The sequence below is a fragment of the Amblyomma americanum genome, chromosome 9 (genome assembly GCF_052857255.1).
Source record: "Amblyomma americanum isolate KBUSLIRL-KWMA chromosome 9, ASM5285725v1, whole genome shotgun sequence".
Classification (NCBI taxonomy): domain Eukaryota; kingdom Metazoa; phylum Arthropoda; class Arachnida; order Ixodida; family Ixodidae; genus Amblyomma; species Amblyomma americanum.
Window position 1 is genome coordinate 150,418,844 of NC_135505.1, and position 24,649 is coordinate 150,443,492.

The 24,649-nt window shown below is 50.4% G+C and overlaps 1 protein-coding gene across 1 annotated transcript in view; it reads left to right on the plus strand.

Moving 5' to 3' along the window:
* LOC144104874 (hapless 2) overlaps positions 1–24,649 on the plus strand; it is a 37,291-nt gene that overhangs the window by 10,827 nt on the left and 1,815 nt on the right. The window contains exons 6-13 of the mRNA XM_077638096.1: positions 2,275–2,403; positions 3,281–3,411; positions 5,482–5,524; positions 14,595–14,779; positions 20,185–20,426; positions 21,058–21,155; positions 22,427–22,673; positions 23,558–23,681. Of these exons, the coding sequence (XP_077494222.1) occupies positions 2,275–2,403; positions 3,281–3,411; positions 5,482–5,524; positions 14,595–14,779; positions 20,185–20,426; positions 21,058–21,155; positions 22,427–22,673; positions 23,558–23,681 (1,199 nt within the window). The remainder of the gene's footprint in view (positions 1–2,274; positions 2,404–3,280; positions 3,412–5,481; positions 5,525–14,594; positions 14,780–20,184; positions 20,427–21,057; positions 21,156–22,426; positions 22,674–23,557; positions 23,682–24,649) is intronic.

Consider the following 24,649-nt stretch of genomic DNA (forward strand, 5'->3'; position numbering starts at 1 on the left):
GCCTGTGGGAAGGGTGACATGAGAGAAAGCAAACAACAAGATGCAGGTGAAGGATGGATGATGGAACATGCGGTCAGGTAAAAACGGGAACGAGGCTAACACTTGGTGTAAAATAGTTAAGAACTTAAAAAGCGAGATAAAATCATTTGTCTAGATAGGCAGTCTCCTTAGACATCAGGCTGATGGATGGACTGCTGACACACGTGTCGCCCCTGTTTTGAAGTTGTAAGTCAGCGCCTGTGTCGTACGTTCCTCTCTTCGCCCTGTGTGCGCGCTGTTCCCATTTCAGCACTCAGCTGCTTCGGCGTTCAGGTGCTGATCCCAAGGTCGCGGAATCGAAATGAAAATGAAAGCTGGTTTTTGAGGAAAGGAAATGGCGCAGTATCTGTGTCACATATCGGCGGGCACCTGAACCGCGCCGCAAGAAAAGGAATAAAGGATGGAGTGAGAGAAGAAAGAGGTGCCGTAGTGGAGGGCTCCGGAATAATTTCTACCACCTGGGGATCTTTAACGTGCACTGACATTGCACAGCACGCGGGCGCCTTAGCGTCTCGCCTCCATCGAAACTCTGCCGCCGCAGTCGGGTTCGAACCCGGAAACTCCGTATCAGTAGCCGGGCGCTCTAACCACTGAGCACCCGCCGTGGTGGCTCAGTGGTTACGGTGCTCGGCTGCTGCCCCGAAAGACGTGGGTTCGATCCTCGCTGCGACGGTTGAAATTCAATGGAGGCGATAATCAGGAGGCCCGTGTACTGTGCGATGTCAGTGCACGCTAAAGAACCCCTTGTGGTCGAAATTATCCGGAGCCCTTCGCTACGGCGTCCCTCATAGCCTGAGTCGCTTTGGGACGTTAAACCCTCATAAAACATAAACCATAACCACTGAGCTGCCACGGCGGGCGGGAATCAAATCCCAGCGATTGAGGTCAAACGCGTTCCCTGCGTATGTCAGCGCACCACAACGTTAAAAGGACCCCCAGGGGGTAGAAATTAATCCTGAGCCCTCCACTATACCGCGTCCCTGATAGCCCATGAGTCGCTTCGGGAGGTCAAATACGAATATACATGCAGAGTTCAATGAAGATAGATCTGGCGAGTTTTACCACTTCACTCTATAAGGAGCAGCCCTCAACCCGCGCTTTTCTTTGATTAGTTCCATGCTTTTTTGGGTGCCGTTTCTTTTAGAATAATGCCGAGTTTTTATTTATTTTTTATAAACAATATGTAAGTTTATGCGCGCGCACTTTACCGACATTCAAAACATAAAAATTGTTTCCAACACTGCTTAAAGAATACTCATCGTGGCACGGAGAGGAGTGACGCGTTATGTCCGACAGAAACATAAGGACTTAGAAACCACGCTGAAAACATATATGCAGCAGTATACTCGCTTCCTGGTAATGTTGCCATAGAACGCGCGGAATACAGAAGAAGCACCAGGTCACCGTTCATTAAGGACACCCAGGGCGCAGGGCACGCGCGCAATCACTTCGTCCAAGTCGTTCCCATCATCTCCTTTCTTTTTTAAAGTGCAGCTCTTATAGGCGCCCGCTCCAGCGTTCCGCGTCGCAGTCGTATGCGTAGTCGGAATAGGCCACCTGACAGGCGGCATGTGTAGGTGTGTGACAGGCGGCGTGTTGGCAGGCGGTAGCAGAGCGAAACGCCACCTGCCGCGGCAAGGGAGGAGGAATGTAGCACCGGAAGGTGGCTAGCAGCGTATCACGCCGCCTGTCATCCATGGCAGGTACCGCAGCTTAAGAGCAGCGCTCAAATTCCGCATTACCCACTATCGTAATCGTCTGCCAGTTGTTTTCTTTTCTCTCTCTCTTTGTCTCTTTGAAATGGAATTAATGTCAACGCTGTTGTTTCCCGCACAGTTCAGATAACCAGACAGTTTAAATTAGTTCTTTTAGGGGGGGGGGGGGGGGACAGAAAATGGCGCAGTATCTGTCTCACACCTCGGCGGACACGTGAACCGCGCCATAAGGGAAGCGATGAAGGAGGGAGTGAAAGAGGAAAGGAAGAAAGAGGTGCCGTACTGGAGGGCTCCGGAATAATTTCGACCACCTGGGGAGCCTCAACGTGCACTGACGTCGCAGAGCACACGGGCGCCTTCGCGTTTTTCCTGCATAAAAACGCAGCCGCCGCGGTCGGGTTCGAGCCCGGGTACTCCGGATCAGTAGCCGAGCGCCTTAACCACTTACCCACTGCGGCGGATGATAACCGGACAATGCGATATGTACTGCTCGCAAGCATTCAACCGCTTTCTGTCGCAGGTGGTGGCGAAGTACCTGAGCAGCGCGCAGCCCTACTCGGCGGGAGGCCTTCCTTTCCAGTCGCACCGGCTCCTGGTGCCGCACTTCGCGGCAGGCATGGCGCCCGACGATCTGCCGCCGCACATGAAGGTGCATTGCTGCTGAACTCCACATGCTTGAGTTCACTGTCACAGCGCTGGAAACGGAGATTGTCCGTTCGCGTTCTCTTTTTTCGCGCGCTGTGGTGAGGAGAAGCACGAAGGTGTCGCCAGCGGCGGAGTCGCGCGCATGCTCATTGCGCGTGCAGTTGGTGCGCCCATCTCGGCTAACCCCCCTCTCCAACATTTAGAAACCGAGCGGACGTGGACTGGATGGAACCGGCTAATTACTTAACCGAGCTGGGTTGCCAGAACGGCAGAAAGAGAGAGAAAAAATTTGTTACACGACAGCGTATACAAGGGTCCCGTTCTGCAGAACAGCCAGCACTACGCTATCACCGTAGCACTACACCGCGCGCGCTCAACTGCCAATCTCTCGCGCTGGGTTTACGTATCGTCGTCTTCAACTGCCATTCGGGTGGCGCGAACATGTCAACTTCGCTGGCCGCTACGTTATAGTGCGCCATCCCGCGTGCTTACATGACAGCACAACACCCCACGTGCATGCCATCGCATTCACAGCATGTAATTAGTCATAAGTGCCCTCCGTAATTTCTGTGCCGAAAACAGACGTCGCAGCTGCTGCAGATCCAGTGAAGCTCGTTCATGAAGAAGAAATTTCGTACAATGCCATATCTAATCAAATCACTCTAAGTGCCTTTGAGTTTGATATATGGTTACAAGCACAGGGAAAAGCGAGTTAAACATAGCAGTCGCGCCTCACTTGTAGCATCGAAGCTGTAAGAACTATAGCGCAACCAAGACGAGCACAAGAAAGGACCACACAGGACAACATAGCATCGAAGTGTCGCCTTGTGCTGAGAACGAGATAGCCCGACAGCAGGGTTTGTTTCCCACAACGGTGGCAGAACGGGGCGAGAGACTACCTCGTCGTTCCGAACCACCTGCTGGACCTTGGCGACACGGCCTGTTCCAAAATCGGGTCCTACTTCAGGGCCTTCTGGAACCAAGACGACCGCTGTCTGCAGCAAGTCGGCAGGTGAGGCTGCACGAGCCTGCGCCCGAAAGGAAGCAGCAGCAGATCGCGATATTTCCAGTGAAATCTAAACGTTCACTTCCAATGGTCGACCGGTGTTATTCGTTTAACGCTATATTCGGTACAATAAATAAAAATGCAATGACGTAACATATATCATATACTAATAAAGCTGATATAATAAAACAAAAATAGCAATAATAATAAAGAATGAAATGCCATGCATTGCATTTTTTGTTTCACAGCGAGCTGTTAACTTCACGTTTCCCGGTTCCGAGGCGTCTGCGCCGCGTCGGCGTAACTCCGCGCCACAATGAATGGCAGTGCAGTGAGCGATTGCAGTTGCAGTGACATCAACAAGTGACGAAGCAAGGCTGAATGGTGGGCCAGTTGGCATGACACGTCGAAGAATAAATTTTACCAGCCGAAAAGAAGACGAGGGACAAGAGGAGAACTACACAGGACAAGGCTGGACTAACAACTGACACCTTTCTTGTGCACATTCCTTCGAGTAACCGTCACGCGTGCGCCAAGCCAAAGCAGACAACCTACGTTTAATGCCATTTTGGGCGATTAAACAAAATGGCGATTAAACGTAGATTGTCTGCTTTGGCTTGGTGCACGCGTGACGGTTACTCGAAGGAATGTGCACAAGAAAGATGTCAGTTGTTAGTCCAGCCTTGTCCTGTGTAGTTCTCCTCTTGTCCCTCGTATCTTTTCGGCTGGTAAAATTTATTCTTCGACAACAAGTGGCGTTACTGCAACGCGGCATGGAAACGCACCAAGCTGAGTGGTCCAAACACAGTGCCGTCCTGAGTGACAGCATTCTAACGTACGCTCTTCTTTACAAGAAAACAAAGAATAACGAATTAATGACACTATCCACCATCGCAGACATCTGTCTCTGAACTTCGAATTACACAGTGATAACCAAGTGCTGCGTTTTTACCATATCCTTATGTAATGCTCTTGTAGAATTATGCGTGTTTGCGCACGACTGATGCTTCATATTAGTTTTTTTTTTTTTAACAGAATAGCGTTAAGAAGTCCCACCGATGGCAAAAGTCCCCAGTTCCACCGATGGAAACACCTGCCATAACACCTGCCTTGTGCCACTGCTCACCTGCCCACCGGGTGGCTTATTTGCCAAGGTGCATCCAGTGACAACTAGGCGAGAACCTGGCGCACCAATTAGGCGGCACCGCCCCTAAGCGCATCAAGTCTAAGCGGAATGAGCAGCAGCGGTTGGGAGGAGAACGTGATTCGAACGACGCTTGCACAGTAGCTAAACGGAAGTGGGGTGGTAATTAGGTGGTAGCCTGGTACCACCTACTAGGTCGTAGCTCCAACCGACAATTGACGCCATGCTAGAGCACATATCCGCATATGGCATAATTACCCAAATCGACTATTTTTTTTATTTGACACTCTCGTTTGTTTTTTTAATTGGTTCTGTCCCGCTTTAATTACTAATCATATATTATGTTGATCCCCATTTATGCGCTGCTCTTAACTTTGTGAGGAAGTTGTCTGCTTGACTATCGTTTGCTGGCGTCTGCAAAAGTCTCCCGTACACTCGGGCCGTCTGCGACTGGTTTTCTCTCAGAGGCAACTAGAAGATTGCGGTTGTAATTGCAATCCCCCCCCTTCCCCCCCCCCTTCCCCCCTTCCTTCCGCAATACGTGTGAACATAGCCAGCTTGCAAACGTTCAAATTGTCGACGTCATTTATGGTTTTATTGAATTTTACGCCCCAAAGCGACTCAGGCTATGAGGGACACCGTAGTGGAGGGCTCCGGTTAATTTCGACAGCCAGTGTTCTTTAACGTGCACTGACATCGCACAGTACATGGGCCTCTAGCGTTTCGCCTCCATCGAAATTCGACCGCCGCGGCCGGGATCGAACCCTTATCTTTAGTGTCAGCAGCCGAGTACCATAACCACTGAGCCACCGCGACGGCTGCATGTGTGTGCGCGCGCGTGTGTGTGTTGAGGGGGGGGGGGGGGGGGGGGGGAGTCCTTTAAACCAGTGGCCTGAAGTTTGTGCTTCTCTTTCTTGTCCTTTTCCTCGCAGCTGCCTCGAGTACCAGCCTCTGGACATGTGGTCCCAAGACAACGTAAGAGAAAGCTGCGCCTTGGCAGCATTTCGTTGCTGGGCTAATCCATGAACGCGAGAAATTTTTCAGCAGCCAACAGTCGTCTCTTAACATCCCGCAATAACGACTACAGAAAATGCTTCGACGCATTGCTGGGGATGGCGCTTTTGTTACTACGCCTCAACAATCCAGAGCAAAGCGCCGCTGACAGAAAGGAGACAAAAGTGGCAGCTATCAACTGTTCAAATATGCGGGCACTTCTTACGTGCTAAGAGGAGAGAGGCACAGTTGTGTACAAAAGGAACTCACGATTTTTTGTTTGTTTAAGTAGCTTATATATTAAAGGAGAAGGTGCTGCAGTAATTTAGAGACAGGAAATAGTAGAAGGTATAAGAATACAAAGCAAAACAATATTACACGTTCTGTACTGCAAGCAATTAATAAATCATGTAAGAAAAACGTATCATATCGACACACAGGAAATAATTACCGTCTACAATAGCGGCAATGTGCGGACAAAACTTTCACGTCATGAACAAACTATACAATGAGTGATTATGACTGCAGGAAGGTGCTCAATTAATTTTTAAATCTTAATGGCTCACATGCTCTCCGGAAGACTATCCCAACACTTTGCAGCACGCGGCAGTGCAGATGAGTCAAAAGCGAGCGTTCGGCCAAATACACGTTGAAACCCTATTGATTGTTATGTGGGCGGCGTGAAGTGCGAATTGGTCTTGAAAGTGGCATTAGTGGGGTTACGTACGAGACGTTTTGTGACACCGGCTCTGGGGACATTTTTTCCTACTTCGAAAATGGGGACGTTTGTTCCCTAGATTGTTGTTTCCGGAGCATTTTTTCGGCGGGCATTTTTTCTGGGGATGGTGTCACAGGGGAACCCTTTTCTGAACCCGTCTTGGCGTGGAAAAAAAAGGTCGTTCCTCTCCAGATGGCAAGTTATATTAAATGCATATGTACAAGTGACTTACATGGTACTCTTGTTAGTGATATGAGGCGGTATTTACTAACTGCATTTTTATCGCCAGATTTATAGGCAAGGATTACTTTACCAATTTTACTTTGCCACTGGTAGTTTGCTGCGCCTAGCACTGATTTCATTGTTTCAGCTCAGTTTTGCGTGTTTCATCTTGGAAATAAAGTTTTTTTTTTTTTATCCATATAGCGAACACAGTAAATAATACGCGAAACAGCGAGTCAGAGAGCACGTTGTCCGCCATTTTTGCGCAGATATATTTTGTCACCAGTAGTAACGTCAATCTATTTTTTTTTCGCTATTTCAAGCGTCATATGCACCTTTGAAATAGAAATTATTTCTACAATCCTTCGGGTTTACTTGATGAGTCGCAGCATTTCGATGTTGCTATTTCCATCAACATAGTACGAAATTGTGCACATTCCTGCAAAAAAAAGTTAACCGCTAGTACTTTGCGCTGGAATACTAACAAATTGTCTTTCTTAAGGCGTAACTATACTATTTAGGCGGAAAAATATTTATTTTTAAAACGCAGCTAACAGCAGGGAGATTGCAGTGCCCTCTGCCCACAGAGTTTCTTAATATAACCAGAGGGAAAGTTGGCGGCGCTGCACTTGATCCACCATGGAGAGGCACAGGATTGCCGGTACGACGAGGTTTCTTAAATGGCTTGACTATGGTTGGGCACAAAATGCAGATTCAGCCGTGAAAATGCGACTCTTCTCGAGGAAAACCTCGAAGAAATGCTGTGAAAGTTTCCATTCCAGCATAACGCCGAACTTTCACTTGCGTTAAATGTATTGAAGTTTTATTATTTAAACTGTTATTTTTAATAATAGAAATTTCTGCCTTTATTATTTAAAGAAAAATATTTCAAACGCAGTGTTTGAAATAATTTCATCTGAGGAGAGCATCGGGGCGCAACTACCAATTTCTGGGCACAGTCCAAGTTTTCGTCCTCAAACTATATCCATGTCAAACCTGGCCTTCCCGGTATTCCCGCGGTGGGTGAAGTGCTCTAAGAAACTCGCATAGACGGTGGTGCCAGCTTTCCCTAATATTTAGAAACTATATGCCCTCTGCCATTCAACTCACTACACTCTGCCATCAGCATTTGGCGACAGCAGACGCAGCGATCGGACGCGTTGCACATCGGCTCCGTCGATTTTCGACTGGAACCGCGGCAATCTGGTGTAACACCTATCAAACCTGTGCGACTGCATCTGTGAAGTCAGCAGGATCCTGGAGACACCGATCTGACCCAGGTACGCCCAATTTTCGGCCATTTCGAGCAACCCTCCGCATCACCACGTAGCGGTCGAGCTAAGCCTAACGGCTTCGGCTCCCCCGCCGCTGGCTGCGGAGACGCCCGCCGGTCAACCGCTCAACATGGCTCTGCCTGAACAACGCGGATACGACCCCACGACTCTGTCGTGGTCGTCTGTCCCTGCAAGCCAACCAGAGGATGGCCCATCCACCATTTCGGCGCAGCAAGCTGCCCTTTTTCAAGTCGTTGAAAGCCGGCGCCGCCGCCGGCAGAACGCACGAGGAGCTGCAACGCCCAAGACTCCTCTCGACAAATCAGCAACGGGAGACGCTCGCGCTCCGTCTTCTAAAGGTCCACAAAAGTCATTTTCACCAGTCTCCAAGTGGACGCCGAAGCCGACGGTCAGGATGAACCCTGACGATTACGTGATCGTGCTGCGGCCACGCAGTACGGTCGCCCTCAAGACAGCATTCCAGCAAGGTGAGCTCGGCGCTGCCATTTCGGAACTCATCGGCAGACAGCATATGAATGCGATTACAATTTCTCCCAATTGGGAGCAAAACATTATCGTCTGCGGCACGCAGAACCCCGAGGTAGCTCAAAAGCTTCTGACGGACATCCAAATTACAACCAGCAAAGGATCGCTCCCGCTTCACGGACACCTCAAGCTCACCGGTGATGTGTGTCGTGGTGTGATTTCTGTGCATAACCTTGAAACCAGCGAATCCTTGAAACATAGTGTGCAGTGGCGCGGTGGTGATTTAGTCCATGTGCGCAAGCTGGGAAAATCGAATGTAGCTGTGTTGACTTTCGAGGGACGCAGCGTTCCGCGTTACGTCCATTATAATGCAGAACTGACTCCCGTCAAGGAGTATAAAAAAACGGTGCCAGCGTGCTACCGTTGCGGCACACTGGGGCACCGGGTGGACAACTGTCCCACCCCGGTCAAGGAAAGATGCGGCCTTTGTGGTCAAAACGTGGGGCTTGGTACTGAGGGGATGGCCCCCCACGTCTGCAACCCTATGTGCTTAATCTGCGGGGGCCCGCACCTCACCAGCTCCCGCGAATGCACCGCCAAATTCATCAAGCTGCCGCAGCCAGGGCCCAGGACGCCATCCAAGGGAGCCAATTCCGGCGCTACACGGGGAGGGCGGCAGCAAAACAACCAGAAGACGCCACGACGTGGCGTGATGCCTCCCCCAGGCAAGACAGCAACGGTAACGCCACCACCCGGAGCAGCGGAGTTCCCAGCTCTCGGCGCTTCACCTGGCGGAGCCGCCTGCAACCAACCCAAGGTAGGCAGCTGGGCGAGGGTCGCCTCCTCTTCTTCCCCTCCTCCCTCCTCCCCCACCAGCACCGCCGAGACGCAAGAACTCAAGCGCGAGCTCGCCCTCTTGCGAGCTCAAAACGAAAAACTAGCCAGCGAGCTTAACTCGCTCAAAGCCAAATTCCCTACTCAGCCCGCGTCGAGCGAAGAGGAAGAAAATATCACAGACAGGGAGATTCCTACTAATGTGGAGAGTCGCGCCGCGGCCCTGGAGAGCCGGGTGACCGCAATTGAAACACAATTGGCTGACCTCCCCCAAATTATCCACGATACCATTGCGCGTCAGGTGGAGAGTGTCATCGCACAGGTGACCCAAGCAGTAACTCACATTATCCAAAAATGGATAAAAGACAATCCGCGCGTCCTTAAACGCGTAGGGCCCATCAGGGACGATAACCGCCCCTCCAAATTCAACAGAGTTATTCCCGATGAATTTGACTTCTCGGAAGACTCCTCCACGTCTGCGCCGGGCACTAGCGGACTGGGGAGTCTTAACAACGTAACCCCACCCTCTGCCTCCGACCATGGCCCCCAACCCTAAGTCGCGAGCAAGAGCAACTCAGCCGCTTACAATAACGCAGTGGAACTGCCGAGGTCTCAAGAACCGCACGAAGCGGACTCATCTGCGCATCTATCTTGAGGCCTTTGAGTTTCTCGTCGCCGTGGTTGCCCTTCAGGAACCCGGCGCCGGTGCCAAACTCACAAACTACACTACATTTCAACACAACCCGCAGACATGTATACTTGTTCACAAGCAGTATACTGCGCAGGAAGTCACGCTCCCCACAACACCGCCTTTCCCATACACGATGGTGTCCGTGCTGCCCCTAAAGCGGTCTGACCCACCTGTACACATTCTAAACATTTACTGCCCACCTAAACTTAAGAACGTCACGTTCAATGAAATTTTCACCCAAGCAATGCAGGTGGCGGGAAGGGATCCCCTTCTGATCGTCGGCGACTTCAACGCCCCGAGCAGGCTATGGGGGTACCCCCGGGAGGACAGACGTGGGCGGAAGCTTGCGGAACTTCTTTCCACACTTGGACTTACTTTACACACTGATCCCGCCAACCCAACACGAGTCGGAAATTCGATTCAACGAGATACTTGCCCGGACCTCACATTTACACGCAACATACGCCATGCCGACTGGCTGAATACAGAGGACACTCTGGGTAGTGATCACTGTATAATCAACACCACCATTTACATGCGTCCCCTGAAACGCCCACTAACACAAGCTCGTGTACCGGACTGGACGACTTTCCGCACATCTCTACCTATCGTAGATCCCCTCCAGTCGGGATACGACGCATGGTCCAAATCGCTCACGTCTACACTCACGCAACACGAGAAGCAGATACAGCTCACAGAAACACAAACGGACGTGGACAACCACTTGCTCCACCTTTGGGAGGCCCGCCGCAGCCTCACCAAACGATGGAAGAAACAGAAACATAACAGACGCCTAAAGAAACGCATCCTCGAACTCACACAACAAGCAGCGGAATATGCTACTCAGCTAGCCGACACTAACTGGGTGGACCGGTGCAACGCGGCTGCGCGCCAGATGTCTGGCCGCAACACGTGGCGCCTATTCCGCGCTCTCATCGATCCAATACAAACACGCACGGAAACCCAACGCCACTTACATAGGGCATTGCACAATTTTACAGGAACGACAACACAGCTAGCGCACACGCTCAGGGATCGATACCTTTGTACCACTAAGGACCCCCGGCAGGCGGCGTACTCGTATGCAGGCGAAGAGAACGCGGAGCTGGACAAGCCGTTCCAGCTCCACGACCTCCGGGCGGCCTTAAGCAAGATGAAGCGGGGCACTGCACCTGGGCGCGACAAGGTTACGGTCAAGCTTTTGGCCAACCTTCCCGACGCAGCCTACACCGCGCTCCTCAAATACATCAATAGCATTTGGGACGGAGAGACTCCTCTCCCTCTCGATTGGAAATCGGCTCTCGTGACCTTCATTCCGAAGGCCGGCAAACCTATCGATGTGGAGAACCTTCGCCCCATCTCTCTGACGTCTTGTGTCGGCAAGCTGATGGAGACGATGGTGCGCGACAGACTCTCCGATTATCTCGAAACACAGCACATTTTCGCGGACACCATGTTCGGTTTTCGTCCTCACAAGTCAGCACAGGATATACTTCTGCAGCTCCACCACGACATCTTAGATCCTGTCGAATGTCCCCAAAACGACAAGGTGGTCCTGGCCTTGGATCTTAAAGGCGCATTCGACAACGTCAAACATGCAGTAATCCTGGACCACCTCAGTAACACCAACTGTGGCCACAAAACATTCCATTACATAAGTCAATTTCTTACAGACCGTCAAGCCTATATACGCATACAAGATGCGGAACACGGGCCATACACCATCGGCTCGAGGGGAACACCTCAAGGCGCGGTCCTGTCTCCCCTGCTCTTCAATTTGGCAATGCTTCGCCTTCCCTCCAAATTGTCTTCTCTGCCCGGGATACATCACGCTCTTTATGCGGATGACATTACAATCTGGGCCACGCAAGGCAACCTGGGCCACATGGAGTCCTGCCTGCAAGCAGCAGCGACCCTAGTCGACGACTACGCGGCCTACTGCGGACTCCAGTGCGCCCCAGCTAAATCAGAATTTGTGCACTTACGTCCCTCCCCCCGGGACACAACTCCGCTTCGCATCAGTCTCCCCTCGGGACCGATCCGGGAGGCCAAGGAGATCCGCGTCCTTGGCCTCTTCATACACCACCAACGCAGAGTCGACACCACCATAGCCAAACTTCGCACGGTGGGAGACCAGGTGGGCCGAATGGTCCGCCGGGTCTCAAACAAGCGGGGCGGATTACGAAGCAAGGATGCACTGCGGCTTGCCCATGCTTTCGTAACGAGTAGAATCCTCTACTCAACTCCCTACTTGCACCTGCGCAAACATGATGATGACCAACTGGAGGTCATCCTGCGGAAAGTCGTCAAGCGGGCTCTCGATCTTCCGATCGCCACGTCCAACCAGAGGCTTCTGGCCTTGGGCGTGGTGAACACATTTCGGGAGCTTCGAGAGGCCCACTTATGCAACCAATACACGCGTCTTGCACAGACCACGTCCGGTCGCCGCCTCTTGGACCGGCTACACATCAAACACGACTACCACATTGAGGAAAGGGAGAGAGTGCCAGAACCCTGGAGACGCGCCCTCCGGGTCCGACCCCTTCCCCGCAACATGTCCAGTGAAGACCATAGCGGTCGTCGCCAGGCGCGCGCGGAAGCGTTGGCGCGATACTATGGTAACCAAGAACATGTGTATTACGTAGACGTTGCCGGCCCACACCACGGGGGGTGGTACACGGCCGCAGTCGTACACAACACAAACACAGTTAACGGGCTCACTTTCAAAGCCTACAGCGCAACACACGCGGAGGAGATTGCCATTGCTCTGGCTCTCACGAATCCCAAGTCAAAACACATCATCACCGACTCGCGAGGGGCCTGTCGGAACTACGAGTTGGGCTGGGCTCCCCCGCTTGCCTGGCGCATACTGGAATATCGCTGTCGATCTGAAGATCCAACTCCACGCAACCTGATTTGGGCCCCCGGTCACCAGGGCCTCCAGGGAAACGAACAGGCCGATCAGGCCGCCCGCGCACTCTCTCCCCGGGCTATCTCCCTGTCCTTGGAAGGGTACTCCCAATCAGACAATCTGGCCATTACATTCAAACAAATCACCGATTACTACAAGGAGGAGCACCGGCGCTACCCGGCCCCTTGTAAGGGTCTGGATCGCGCTGACGAGCGCCTCCTCATCAAAATTCTCACTAACACTGTACTGTGCCCGGCGGTGCTTAAACACTTCAATACATCCTTTGATGGCACGTGCCAGTTCTGTGGGGAGGTGTCTGACACCTTCCACATGGTTTGGGCGTGTCAATCTAACCCATCTATCCCCCCCAACCCCAACCCCACCAGAGAGGACTGGGAGGCGGCCCTGCTCGGCTGTCAAGACCTGAAGAGCCAAAAGGCCTTGGTTCAACGGACGCGGGCGGCGTTGCTTGCCAATGGGGCCCCGGAATAGGGGCTCCACCTAGTACTGTGAGGGGAAAGGGCCAATAGGGTCCTACCCCAATCACCTTTCTGTAAAAAAATTTATTGCTTATAAATGTTTTTCACCACCACCATCAGCATTTGAGGCAGCCGGAATGCAGCTTATCTCAAAATGCGTCAGTGCAGTTGTAGGAACGCACAGGCAGTTCCCCCTTCTCACCTTTACCGAGAACGCTGCTTATCACGCTTTCCCCTCTCCACTTATTCCGGTGACATTGCTGCTATCTTCACTTCATCGAACCACGCGACAGCTCACAGTGCAGCGTCAATGTGCTTGCAGTGCAGCGTCAATGTGCTTGCAATCAGCGCCTTGCCAGGAACCCCGCGACGATTCCTGAGCGAAGTAATCAGGTCGCGAAATCAGGCCGGTGTTCTCCGCATTCTAAGAATCAGGCTGAGACCCGATTACAGTACAGATTACAGAAATGGGGGTCGTCATAAAAGCGAAGGATCTGGAATGCGTGGGCACACACTGAGCGGCATTAACGTCAGCCGAGATAACCGTTACACTGGGGACGTTTCGCAGGCTTCGTGGTGATAAAGCGGCAGAGGAAAAACTGGTCCCGTTCGAAAGGCTCTCCTAAAGTTCGTTGCGTACAAACTAAACCTCGCGTTTGCGCCGTCCCCGAAGCGTGCCCTTCGCGCCGATTTTGCGCACGTCTAAATAAAATGACACTGTATTTACGATCCTCCTCATCCACGTATTCTGTGTTTCGTCCATCACCATCATCAATCACTGGTGACGCAATAACGACGAGGCAAAAAAAAAAAGAAAAAACAGGTATATTACGTAACGCGCGTTCAAACGAAGTGTGTTCCCATTCGTGTTCACAAACGGAAGCTAGGAGCGCGCGCGCGCCAGTTGGCATTCACACGCGCGGGAAATATGCCCACGTGGTGAAGCGGAGATGATGCAACTCCAAGCGTTTGTACGTTGTGACGCCGAGAGCGCAGTCTCTGCTTCGGTCACGCGAATGGTCCCATTGGTTGCGCAGGCGGTCTAAGCGCAGAGCGGCATGTTATTAAATGCGCACTTTGCTATTACTTAAAACGCTTTAGGCTATTGTAATGAGCAGAAAATTGCACCAGAAAAGCACAGGGACTAGTGGATAACGGACACTGACAGCGCTTGTCTGCGTCCTTTCCAGCTCAAACTTTTCCATTACCTTAGGTGATTGTCATAAGAACAGCTAATACCACCGTTGTCTAATATACGTGCACACATACTGAGCCTTCGCCCCTTTTGTGTAAACGTCTTAGCAGTTCTATGCAATACCACCGTTGTCTAATATACGTGCACACATACTGAGCCTTCGCCCCTTTTGTGTAAATGTCTTAGCAGTTCTATGCAATGCCTCGCTTCGTGCCGCCCGGTCTTTCTGCCCTCGCCTGCAGGAAGCGCGGGTGCAGGGCCAGCGGGGCGAGTACCTCCTGGAGGGCTTCGCGACGCCCATGGACGAGCCGATCGTGGTGAACGAGAGGACGGGGCGGCGGTACCTGGCCCTCCGCTACGCGGGCCAGCACCTCAGCATGGCTTTCCTCGAGATCAGCGCCGACAGATTCAAACTGCGCGCCTCCGCGTAAGCACGCCCCAACGCTCCATGGGAGCGACTGCCCTTGCGCCGCCTCCTCGGTCGCTCCAGCGTTGAGGCACACGGAAGCACCTAGGGTGCCTCAGTGAAAGGGGCACAAATTGAACTTGGCCTGTGTTGCCGCGTTCCAAGGACACATGTGGCCACTCTAGTGCCTTCTGCACTGCACCCGTGACGTGACGCACTTTGCACGGTTGACCATATGCGGTCAAATGTTCTGACTTGACTGCAGTTTGCCTGCGATAACACCCGGTGGTGGCTAGGTCTGCTTATCATTTCTTCTAGCTTTTGAAAGCTCCGTTTTCAGTAAAGTGACTCCTCTTAAGAAAAGGCCAGTGCACTCCTCCTGTGACGTCACCATATCACGGCACGAATTTAGAACACGAAGCTTGCCCGGTTGACCATGTATGGTAAACCTGGTAAGGTGCGTGACTTCACAGGAGGAATGCAGAGGCCTTTTCTTTCGATGAGGCGCCCTCACTGAAAACTGAGCTTTCACAAGCTAGAAGAAGGGCGTTATCGCAAGCAAACTGCGGTCATGCCAAGACATTTTTCAACGCTAATCTTTGAGGCTAGGATATATCGCGCCCGCTCCTGGGTTTCGCGCCGTAGGGGTGGCATGTTACAATCGTCGGCGGAACCTGTGGGTGCCTTGCCGTGTGGACCACTCGGAGGGCGGTTACTGTGGAAAGAGGAGGGCATAACGTCAGTGGAAGAATCTAACCGGTGGGCGGTTACCACCGGAAACATCCGGAGTGTGGTTACCGTGGAAGAAGGAGAGTATCGCGAGAACGAAGAAATCCCCAACCGGAGGTTAGCATAAAAGGAGTAGGGTATGGCGAGAGCGTAAAGATGCGCAACCGGTGGGTGGCTGCCACGATAACCAGCCGGAGGGTAGTTACCTTGGAAAGAGGACTACGGTATGGCGAGAGCGTATGAAGGCGTACATGAAGAAGATGGCCACGAAAACCGTCCGGAAGGTTGTTACCATGAAAGGAGAAAGGTGTGGTGAGAGCGGCGGAATCGCCAAAGGTTACCGTGGAAGAATGAGGTATGCCGAGAGCGTGTGGAAGCTTGACCGGAGGGTGGTTATCCTGGAAGGAGGAAGCGAGAGCGTAAGGCGCTAGCGGAAAGGGGTGGCACGGAGCAGGAGGATCGTGGATTACCGTGGGAGGAGGGAGAGAGAGGCGAGAACGGAGGAATGTATCGTGATCCATACGCGGCAGCTGCTGAGAAATGCAAGCTTTGAGAAATGCGCCGCCCGAGGAGAAGGTCCTTTGCACCGCGCGCCTAGAGCGCTGGGCTGGAGAGGAGGGCTAGTCGAAAAACGAGTATGTGGGGAAAACAGAGATAAACGCCGTAAGGTATAAATATATTAGCAGCTGTTACTGACTCTCATGTTACACAGTGGTAACAGTCGTTTCAATTTTTTTGGCCTTGAAAAAAAATCTTACAGAAAATTCAACGTCGGCGTTGCGAGGAAAAAATCCCCGGAGAAGCATGCACCCTAGGTGGCCCACCTAGGTCACGTGACCTTGCGGCGTCATTACAACCTGCCCACCGGATTGTGAGCAAACTGACCGCCGTGGCAGATTGCAATTAAATTAATGCCCGGGAAGAGCAACCTGGGCCTCATAAGCCCTACCGGTAGCGGCACCAGCCGCTACCTGACGGGGCGGTGGCGCATCGCTTAACCGCTGCACCACTGTGCCAGTATCGGTGCGAGGACACGTTCTATATAGCAGACGAGCTTAATCCATTCAACTTCCTACTTTCAATGCCCCGTTTCCAGTATTAGGCTAGTCGGTCGTCAAATATTGAACGGCAAAAGCCACGACGACGCCTCTGTCTTGACAAACGCGTGAATGATGCACATTGCTTTCAGCGAAAGTGACGACGACGAACTTTCTTCAAGTGAATGACGCACAAGAAGCAAGTCTGCGCAGTAAGGCACAGTGTTGCCTCGTGTTCTGTACTGTCACCCCTCCGTCGGAAATAACGACGGCATGGATGATTTACTGTTCCATTACTATGTACTAAACTTTGTCTGCCCAACAGTGGCGCGATGAGAGGCTAGAAATTATGAATAGAGTCGTCAGCGTCAAACCATAAGGTCGTCCTTTGGCAAAAGTCAGTTCGTTAGACTGGAGCTCGCTTGTCTGTCCAGCGGAGTGTTGGCAAGGAACGCTACACACAACGGGTGCGATGCAGACAGAAATCTCCCTTGGAAACCGCACAAGAGATGGCGAACCAGTGAAATGGCAACTGTACACACCGACTACTAACGTGCCGCTTTTAAACGCGTTGACACGATAATGCGCTCCAAAAGTTACTTCGTGCGGCACCTTCTGTAATCAACAAAATCTAGTCTGCACGTGCGGGCAAGTTGGTATTTCGTTATTGACTGATTATTGCGGATAGAAGAAGCACGACGGATAAAACAAGGGGACCTTGACAACCGCTAACTTGCAACGCAATTTTAAGGCGGAAGCCTTTAATGGCTCATACTCGCGGTGACCGTGCCTGTGCATTACATCCTAGGTCACGTGACCGTGTCACTTGATCACAACCTGCCAACTGGACTGTGAGCTAACTGCCCACTGGCGGGTGGCGTGATCCGCAGCCAAGCAACAACTGCGCATGCGCAGGGTGATGTCACCGCTCAAATTCAGATCAGTGCAATGAGTCAATGAGTCGCAAACGCCTTTCGCCTTGCCGCAGTTAAGAGATATCTAAGTAGCAGTAGTATTAGTGGTTTATTAAAAAATAAAAAAAATGAAAGAAAAGAATGTTGCCGGACGCGGCAATTGCTAATATTAAGCACCCGAGCTGCAGCCGGCGGAGGTGAAAGGGAGAGGATAGAGAGGAGAAACAGAGGGGAGCGATAGCAAGAAAGGACAGGGGAGAGCTTTTTACACTATTTACAAAATACGTAAAGTAATCAAGTCCGCGCCACTCGCGCTCTAATGTCCAGGCTCTGTTCGAAAATAAGTGCGCGCGAGCGGCCACTGCACACAATTATTTACAGGAAAATATCTAAGTGCCTCCAACGAATTTTTATTGACAGTGTCGGTACACATATGCCTGCCATAGGAAGAAGAAAAAAATTAATTAAAAATTCACAACTGAAGATAAGAATTCCCCTCGCTTACAAGCCGCGTACCAAAAGAATTTCAATTCTTTTTACGTAGTAGTGCAGTGGAAGACTCTCTTGCACACCTGGAAAAAATTCATGCAATCACAACCACCTGTACATTTAACGGGTGACGGCCAACCTGGTGTTCCGCACGATAAATTGCAACGGCGGCTGAAACTGCGCGAAATGTTTCTGCATGTGGAGGGGAGCATTCCATTACATTATGTAAAAAAAAAATGGAATTCCTGGTGTCAGGGGAGCTCAAATGAGACGACACGTTACCTGTAGCGTCTTTTTTTATATATTACTTCTTGAATACTTACATAATCGTTTATATTCGTGCATCTGCCCTAACAAAAAGAAATTGTGTGCGCATTTTTGTGTGGATAAGTGGGCGCTTATCCGAGATCTCTTGTTTCGTCCGTCACTAATATTTTTGCCTCCCAACAATCATTCTTAATCACTGCAAAGCTAAAACGTCTTCATATATTGTTCTTCTATTAGCGGCGTCACGAAAAATGAAACAGCATCACTGGCAAGCCCCGCCGCGGTGGCTCAGTGGTTAGGGCGCTCGACTACTGATCCGGAGTTCCCGGGTTCGAACCCGACCGCGGCGGCTGCGTTTTTAAGGAGGAAAAACGCTAAGGCGCCCGTGTGCTGTGCGATGTCAGTGCACGTTAAAGATCCCCAGGTGGTCGAAATTATTCCGGAGCCCTCCACTACGGCACCTATTCTTCCTTTCTTCTTTCACTCCCTCCTTTATCCCTTCCCTTACGGCGCGGTTCAGGTGTCCAAAGATATATGAGACAGATACTGCGCCATTTCCTTTCCCCAAAAACCAATTATTATTATTATCACTGGCAACCCTCCGCGGCATATTAATGCATGTCGCTTGGCTTCTGCCCTTCCAACTAAAACAGAGCACGTCAGTGGGAAGATAACGAGTAACTGAGCACAAAAATGGGCGCCACTGTTGCATTCCTGCCCTCCACGATCCTTTGTTGCGACCTTAAACGCTGCTCAGTGGACGTTCCGCGGCGGTGGAAGCCTTCTCGCGCCCCCTTTGAACCCTAGTGAAAATTCTAAAATATTCCTGCATTTGCTGAATAAGTTCCCAGTTAGCCTGATATGGGCTTGAATTAATCAGAGGGAGCAATATGTACATTCTGAAACAAGCAGAGCACATTAGTCCTTTGACATCTAAAGTTTTGAGCTCTTCAATTAACAGAGCGTCAAAGGCAAACCTGTACAGTTTTCGCGGCACATAGCAAATATCTGGTCGCAATATTTAATCAGATAGCTTCGTTGATCAACAACTCTCCACCAGTACATATGACCACACTGTTATAAAAGCCCAGTGAAGGCTGCCTACACACACACACACACGCGCGCGCGCGCGCGCGCGCACAAACAAACAAACAAACTCTAGAGAAAAGCTCAGCAAGCCCCTATGACGTGACTTTGTTCCCAGAGGACTTAATGTACTACACGTACCTGAAATGGAGACTTCCCTCACTTCGGTGGTTCTTCCGCGGCTACGGGAGATCAAGCGGCCGTGGCACTGCAAATGTGTCACAGAATGTAATAGCCTATCATATTTTTCCCTTTTACGCATTTCTTATGAGGCTAACTGCCAATTCGTCGTTATTAGCTTACAAATCATTCGTCAGGTCTAAACTAGAATTTGCATCGCCCATTTGGAATCCTCATCAAGCTTACCTCACCAATGCCCTCGAATCTTCAAAATCGCGCTGGTCGATTCATTCATTCATCGTACTCTTATGACATCAGCGTTTCTTCCTTAAAAACAGCATCCGGATTATCACCCTTATCGCTCCGCCATCGCATTACCAGCTTGTCTTTATTTCACAAATTCTTCCACAGCCCTATGCACATGGCACCTTATATTCTTCCCCCAGCACGCACACCTCATCGCACCAGCCATCACCTACAAGTTGCCCGTCCACGCTCACGCACCGTTACTTTTTCTAATTCCTTCTTTCCTCGTGCAGCCGCAGACTGGAACGGCCTTCCAAACAACGTTGCCATCATCACTTGCCCAAGTCCTTTCGCTGAAAATGTAAAAACTTTCCTGTTATTGTGAATCTGTGCTTTTAATTGTTGCCACCACATATGTAACACCACTCTTTTGGGGCCTTTAAGGTAATAAAATGAAATGCAATGATAAGTGAACAGGCTTATGAGTTCTGGTCTAGGAATTCTCTTCGAGCAATCTCCGACGCTCCTCACGGTGCAGCGCGAGGCAGTCCCTGTCCGAGGTGACCACCACAGCCGTGACCAATCCGGTGCTGATCCGGCTGTATGCGACCAACAAGGGCCACAGGCCCGCTCTGGTGAAGGCCTCAATCCGGGGCTGCAGCTTTGGCTTCGGGTCGGCCAGCACCGACCTGGTTCCGCTCTCGCCGGGAGAGAAGCGGCTCATGCTGCTCTCACTGCGCCTCAACAGCACCATGCCCACGGCCGACGTCTGGTGCACCGGTACGAGGCCAGCCGCTACCACCAGAATGCGCCTCGCGAGAGCACGGAACAAAAAACTTGGGGGCTCTCTTAATGTCACACAAAATGCGACAACCTTTAGGCTACCTGCTATAGCAACCATGAGTGTATAATGTTCTTGTTGCGATTTTCCCGCCTAAACTCCAGTTGGAACTGGTTACATTGCCCTTAAATGGTATGCATGAGTCACTTTGACAAACGTTCAAGTACCGTCCACTAGATAACCTTACGGCATTACACTATCCGATTCACTAATTCACTGTAATACACCCTCTAATACACCTTAATCCATTTTCTGCGGTGGGCCTACTTCCGGAATTTCGGGGTCCACCTGCCACAGTGCGTAGGTTGTGATGACATCAGCCCCGTAAAACCGAACCAGTCTTTTGCATCCTAAAGGCAGTGACACGTCAGACTGACAAATGGGGACTAAAAGTACACGAAGCAATTATGGAGTACTACTCATGTGGATCAAAGGCAATGAGCGGCTGCTCGTTCGTACACTAGCACACTGCTTGGGAGATAAAAGGGCGTGGGCTGAATTCACGGCAGAATTGTGCTGGATGTTCTGCGAAGTGTCGACGCTTAATATTTGCTATATTTATGCCTGCAGTGGCCCTCGAAGGCGACGGCCGCCATGTCATCACGTCAAGGAGTGTCCTCATCCGTCCAAAGGGGCGTTGCCTCTGCTACCTCCACTGCCAGTGCACGGTACGCCCTGCTACGAATTTCACTTACGTATAACTGGAATACCCGAGCGGACAGAAACCGCGCTTGACACTTGGGAGAACTGTAAACAGACGCGAGCTTTGAAGCTGCACCCGAATCTACTACGCATTATTTGCAGAGGTATATATAGCCTCCGCGAAAATGACCCCTTGATAGGTGCTGGTGGTGTGGCACGTTTATTAAAACAGCCTTTATGTCAAGTGCTTAACAGTTCCTGAGCCACGGTGACGAGGGCACGTTGCAGGTTAAAGTCTTGGGAGGCGAGCCAGATGACCCACGGTAGTGGTGGGGGGAAAGGATAGCCGGGAATTTAAAGGCTGTGTGGCACTTAGAAAGTTTGGCTGGTGTATGAAGCAGATTAAATTGTATTCGGCGAAGGATGCGAACTTCACGTATCCAAAAAGATTGGGTGTGACGGTGGTAAATTAGCAAAGGCCAATTTTTGCCGCATGTAGTATTCGTGGACAGTGACCTTGTAAGCCCCGACTGCATGCACTGTCGGTGGGCTCGTCCATGGGATCCCCGGTGCCCGGATACTGCAGAGCGTTTCAGCAAAGTTTACTATTCACTTTTTTTTTTTACTTTCGACATAATGCTCTAGCCGGTGGCAGACATTAGAATAGAAGAGTCAAGGTCAAGATGTGCTATCAGGCTAGTTAACATATCTCACAGCAAAAAGAAGGCGGGAAGATGGCGTTATTGACAGCAAACTGAACAAAGATCGAAGGATCTTTGCGGACTAACGGACTGAAACTCTCCCCCTCCCCTACATAGAGGCATGCAGAGGTAGACTGCAAGCTGCACGGCATCGGGCTATATCACGCCCCAGCACACGGCGACTGCGTTCACGAATTGAGCGGGCGGGCTTACGCCTTCTCACACGTAAGCAGTCTCAAATGTCTTTGCCGACATTTTTTCTGCTCGTCACTATCGAAATGCTGCCGCGTTCGATCCCGCGACCTTCGGATCAGCAGCCGAACGCCAATGCTAGAGATTGTTACTGTTACCCGGAAGCTGGTATGTGTGGGTGTGTGTTCAATGAGTGCTATCACGCTCTGGAACATGGTCTGTCTAGGCATTACGTCCAGTTCCCATATGACAACAGTACACGTTTTCACCGCCCTTTTTTCCATGGGACTCAATCGTGGCCTTTCTAGTAAAATGCATAAAATATTTGTCTCTACAATACAGAACCACAGGTGCAGCGTGAACGTATGAGCAGACATCGATGTCCTACCTACCGCGGTTTGCAGTGCCTGGGTGAGCAGGTGGCATGCAAGGTGGACGGTGTGGAGGACCGAGATAAGCGAAGCGACAACTCCCACACCAAGCCCGCTGCGGCTGCCGTGCAGCAAACAACGCCACCGACAACGACTTCATCCCACCACTACGTAATACCCGAACCCCTGTTTAGTGCCCCGGCTATAGAGGACACTGCAGATCCCGTGTCCTGCGGCTTGTCCATCACAGTCGTCATCCTCGAAGTTCTTCTCTCCATGGGTAAGAACCTGCACAAGTGACTGCGCTGTCTCCACTGACGCTGCCCAGGCATGGAAAACATTGAAGTAACGTTATAACTTCCAACATTTCATATCTAATGGTCCCTTCGTTGTAGAAATATAACAATTATGTACTTATCAAGCAAACAATATTAGAGCATATACAAATTGAACGTCTAAGGATGATAAAACTGCAAGTAAATACGCACATGCATGCAGTAAATCAGGAGAAAATTTTTAAACTGCTCCACCACCTGCCTATGCGGAATTACATTCTATAAAAATTTTAGGCTAGTTCACCGCTCAAGTTAGCTTTTACTTAAATTCATCTTTCAGTAGGCCTCCTGCATCTTTGGCAAATGACCCTTTTACCTTTCTCTCTCATATATGTTGTAAAAGATTTCTGCAATTATGTTAGCAATTCTGCAAGCAGAAATGAGAATTACTGATAGGTGGGACATTTCAAGGTCTGGAAGGCACAGCTCTATACATTCTCATTGCTGACCTAAGCCACTTGTCAGGATTCTTGCTCGGCTTGAGCGATGCTTTTTGATGCCAAATTCCTTCCCAGAACTTTTTTTGAACTGCTTATACAAATTTGTACCAGCTGCTGTTCTGGTACACGCCCAGAGAAAGGCAAGGAAACTATACAACCACTACTACTATAGGCAAAGCATGCATGCAGCGTCAGTTCGTGCTTTTCGCAGTTTTCGCAGTATATGTAAACTATGAAAACTGGCCATGCGGCCAAAAAAAAAACAGTATGCAATAGAATATACACACTTATGAGACAGCTCAAGAGTTAGCTTGCTCATTCTATAATGCCATTTACCCCCCAAAAACCCTCTCATACAGCCAACACTATAAAATGGCCTCTGTGTGCAGGTCTGCTCAAAGCAGTGCTTGGTCTTGCAAGTCCTCCAGTTGCAAGATGGGGCCTGCGAAGTTATATTTCTCTACTTGAACAGCCCAACGACACAGATCCAAATGCCTCATTAACATACAACGTGTAAGTACTGCCATGCATTACAAGGACAACACTGTAGCTTAGCTAATGTGCCACATCAACAAATCATGTCACTAAGACACTCACTGCATGCTTATACAATGTTATCACGCAGCAACAATTTGCATACCTATCATTCCTGTAATCAAATGTCAAATATCTTTATTTAGTAAACCCCACAACTAAGAAAATTTATGCTGACTAAACAATGCACGAAGGAGTAGAAACCAAGCTGCAACAGCTCCCTTGACTGCCTAAAGGCTGAAAGCAGTGTGAACACCAAATTTTTGGTTGTGAGTTTTCTTTGGAATGGTTCACAAGACATTGCTACCGTATTTACATGTACATGCGAAGGGGAGTTCAAGACCTCGTGAAAATAAAAAAAATATAATATATATAGAGAGCTCGAAAAAACACAGCAGCCGCGCAAAATTATGGAAGCAATGGATAAATCAATATCGTTTCAAAGTCAACATTTCCGAAATGCACACAACATCATGCGCAGCAAAGCCTCCGACGTGTTAACGCATGCACTCTCCCACGCACCTACGGCTGCAGTCACTGCTTCGTTTCGTACAGCCCAGTACTGTGCCTGTTTTCCCTTTTCCTTTCCCTACTGCGGCCATCTTCTTCAGTGCCCTCCCTTTCTCAACGACCCATGTCAGTTTGTGTTCATTTTTATAGCCACCCTCTCCTTTGCTCGTGTGCACCACGCGGCCTCATGGTCATAGAAAAGTTCGCTTCTCGTAGCATTTCTGAAGTCAGGTGGTGAAGCTTGCTGAAGCTATCTTGAGGAGCAGTGAGGAAAAAAAAATCGTTATATGCTCGCTGCATTCGAAAACCGATGAACTCAGGAAGAAAAAAAATTCACATTATATTCATGTAAATGCGGTGCGCATGGATCACAACGTGGAATTCGGCTCCACCCAGAAAATAATTCATTCTTCTGATGTTGTGTTGGTTTAGGTTTC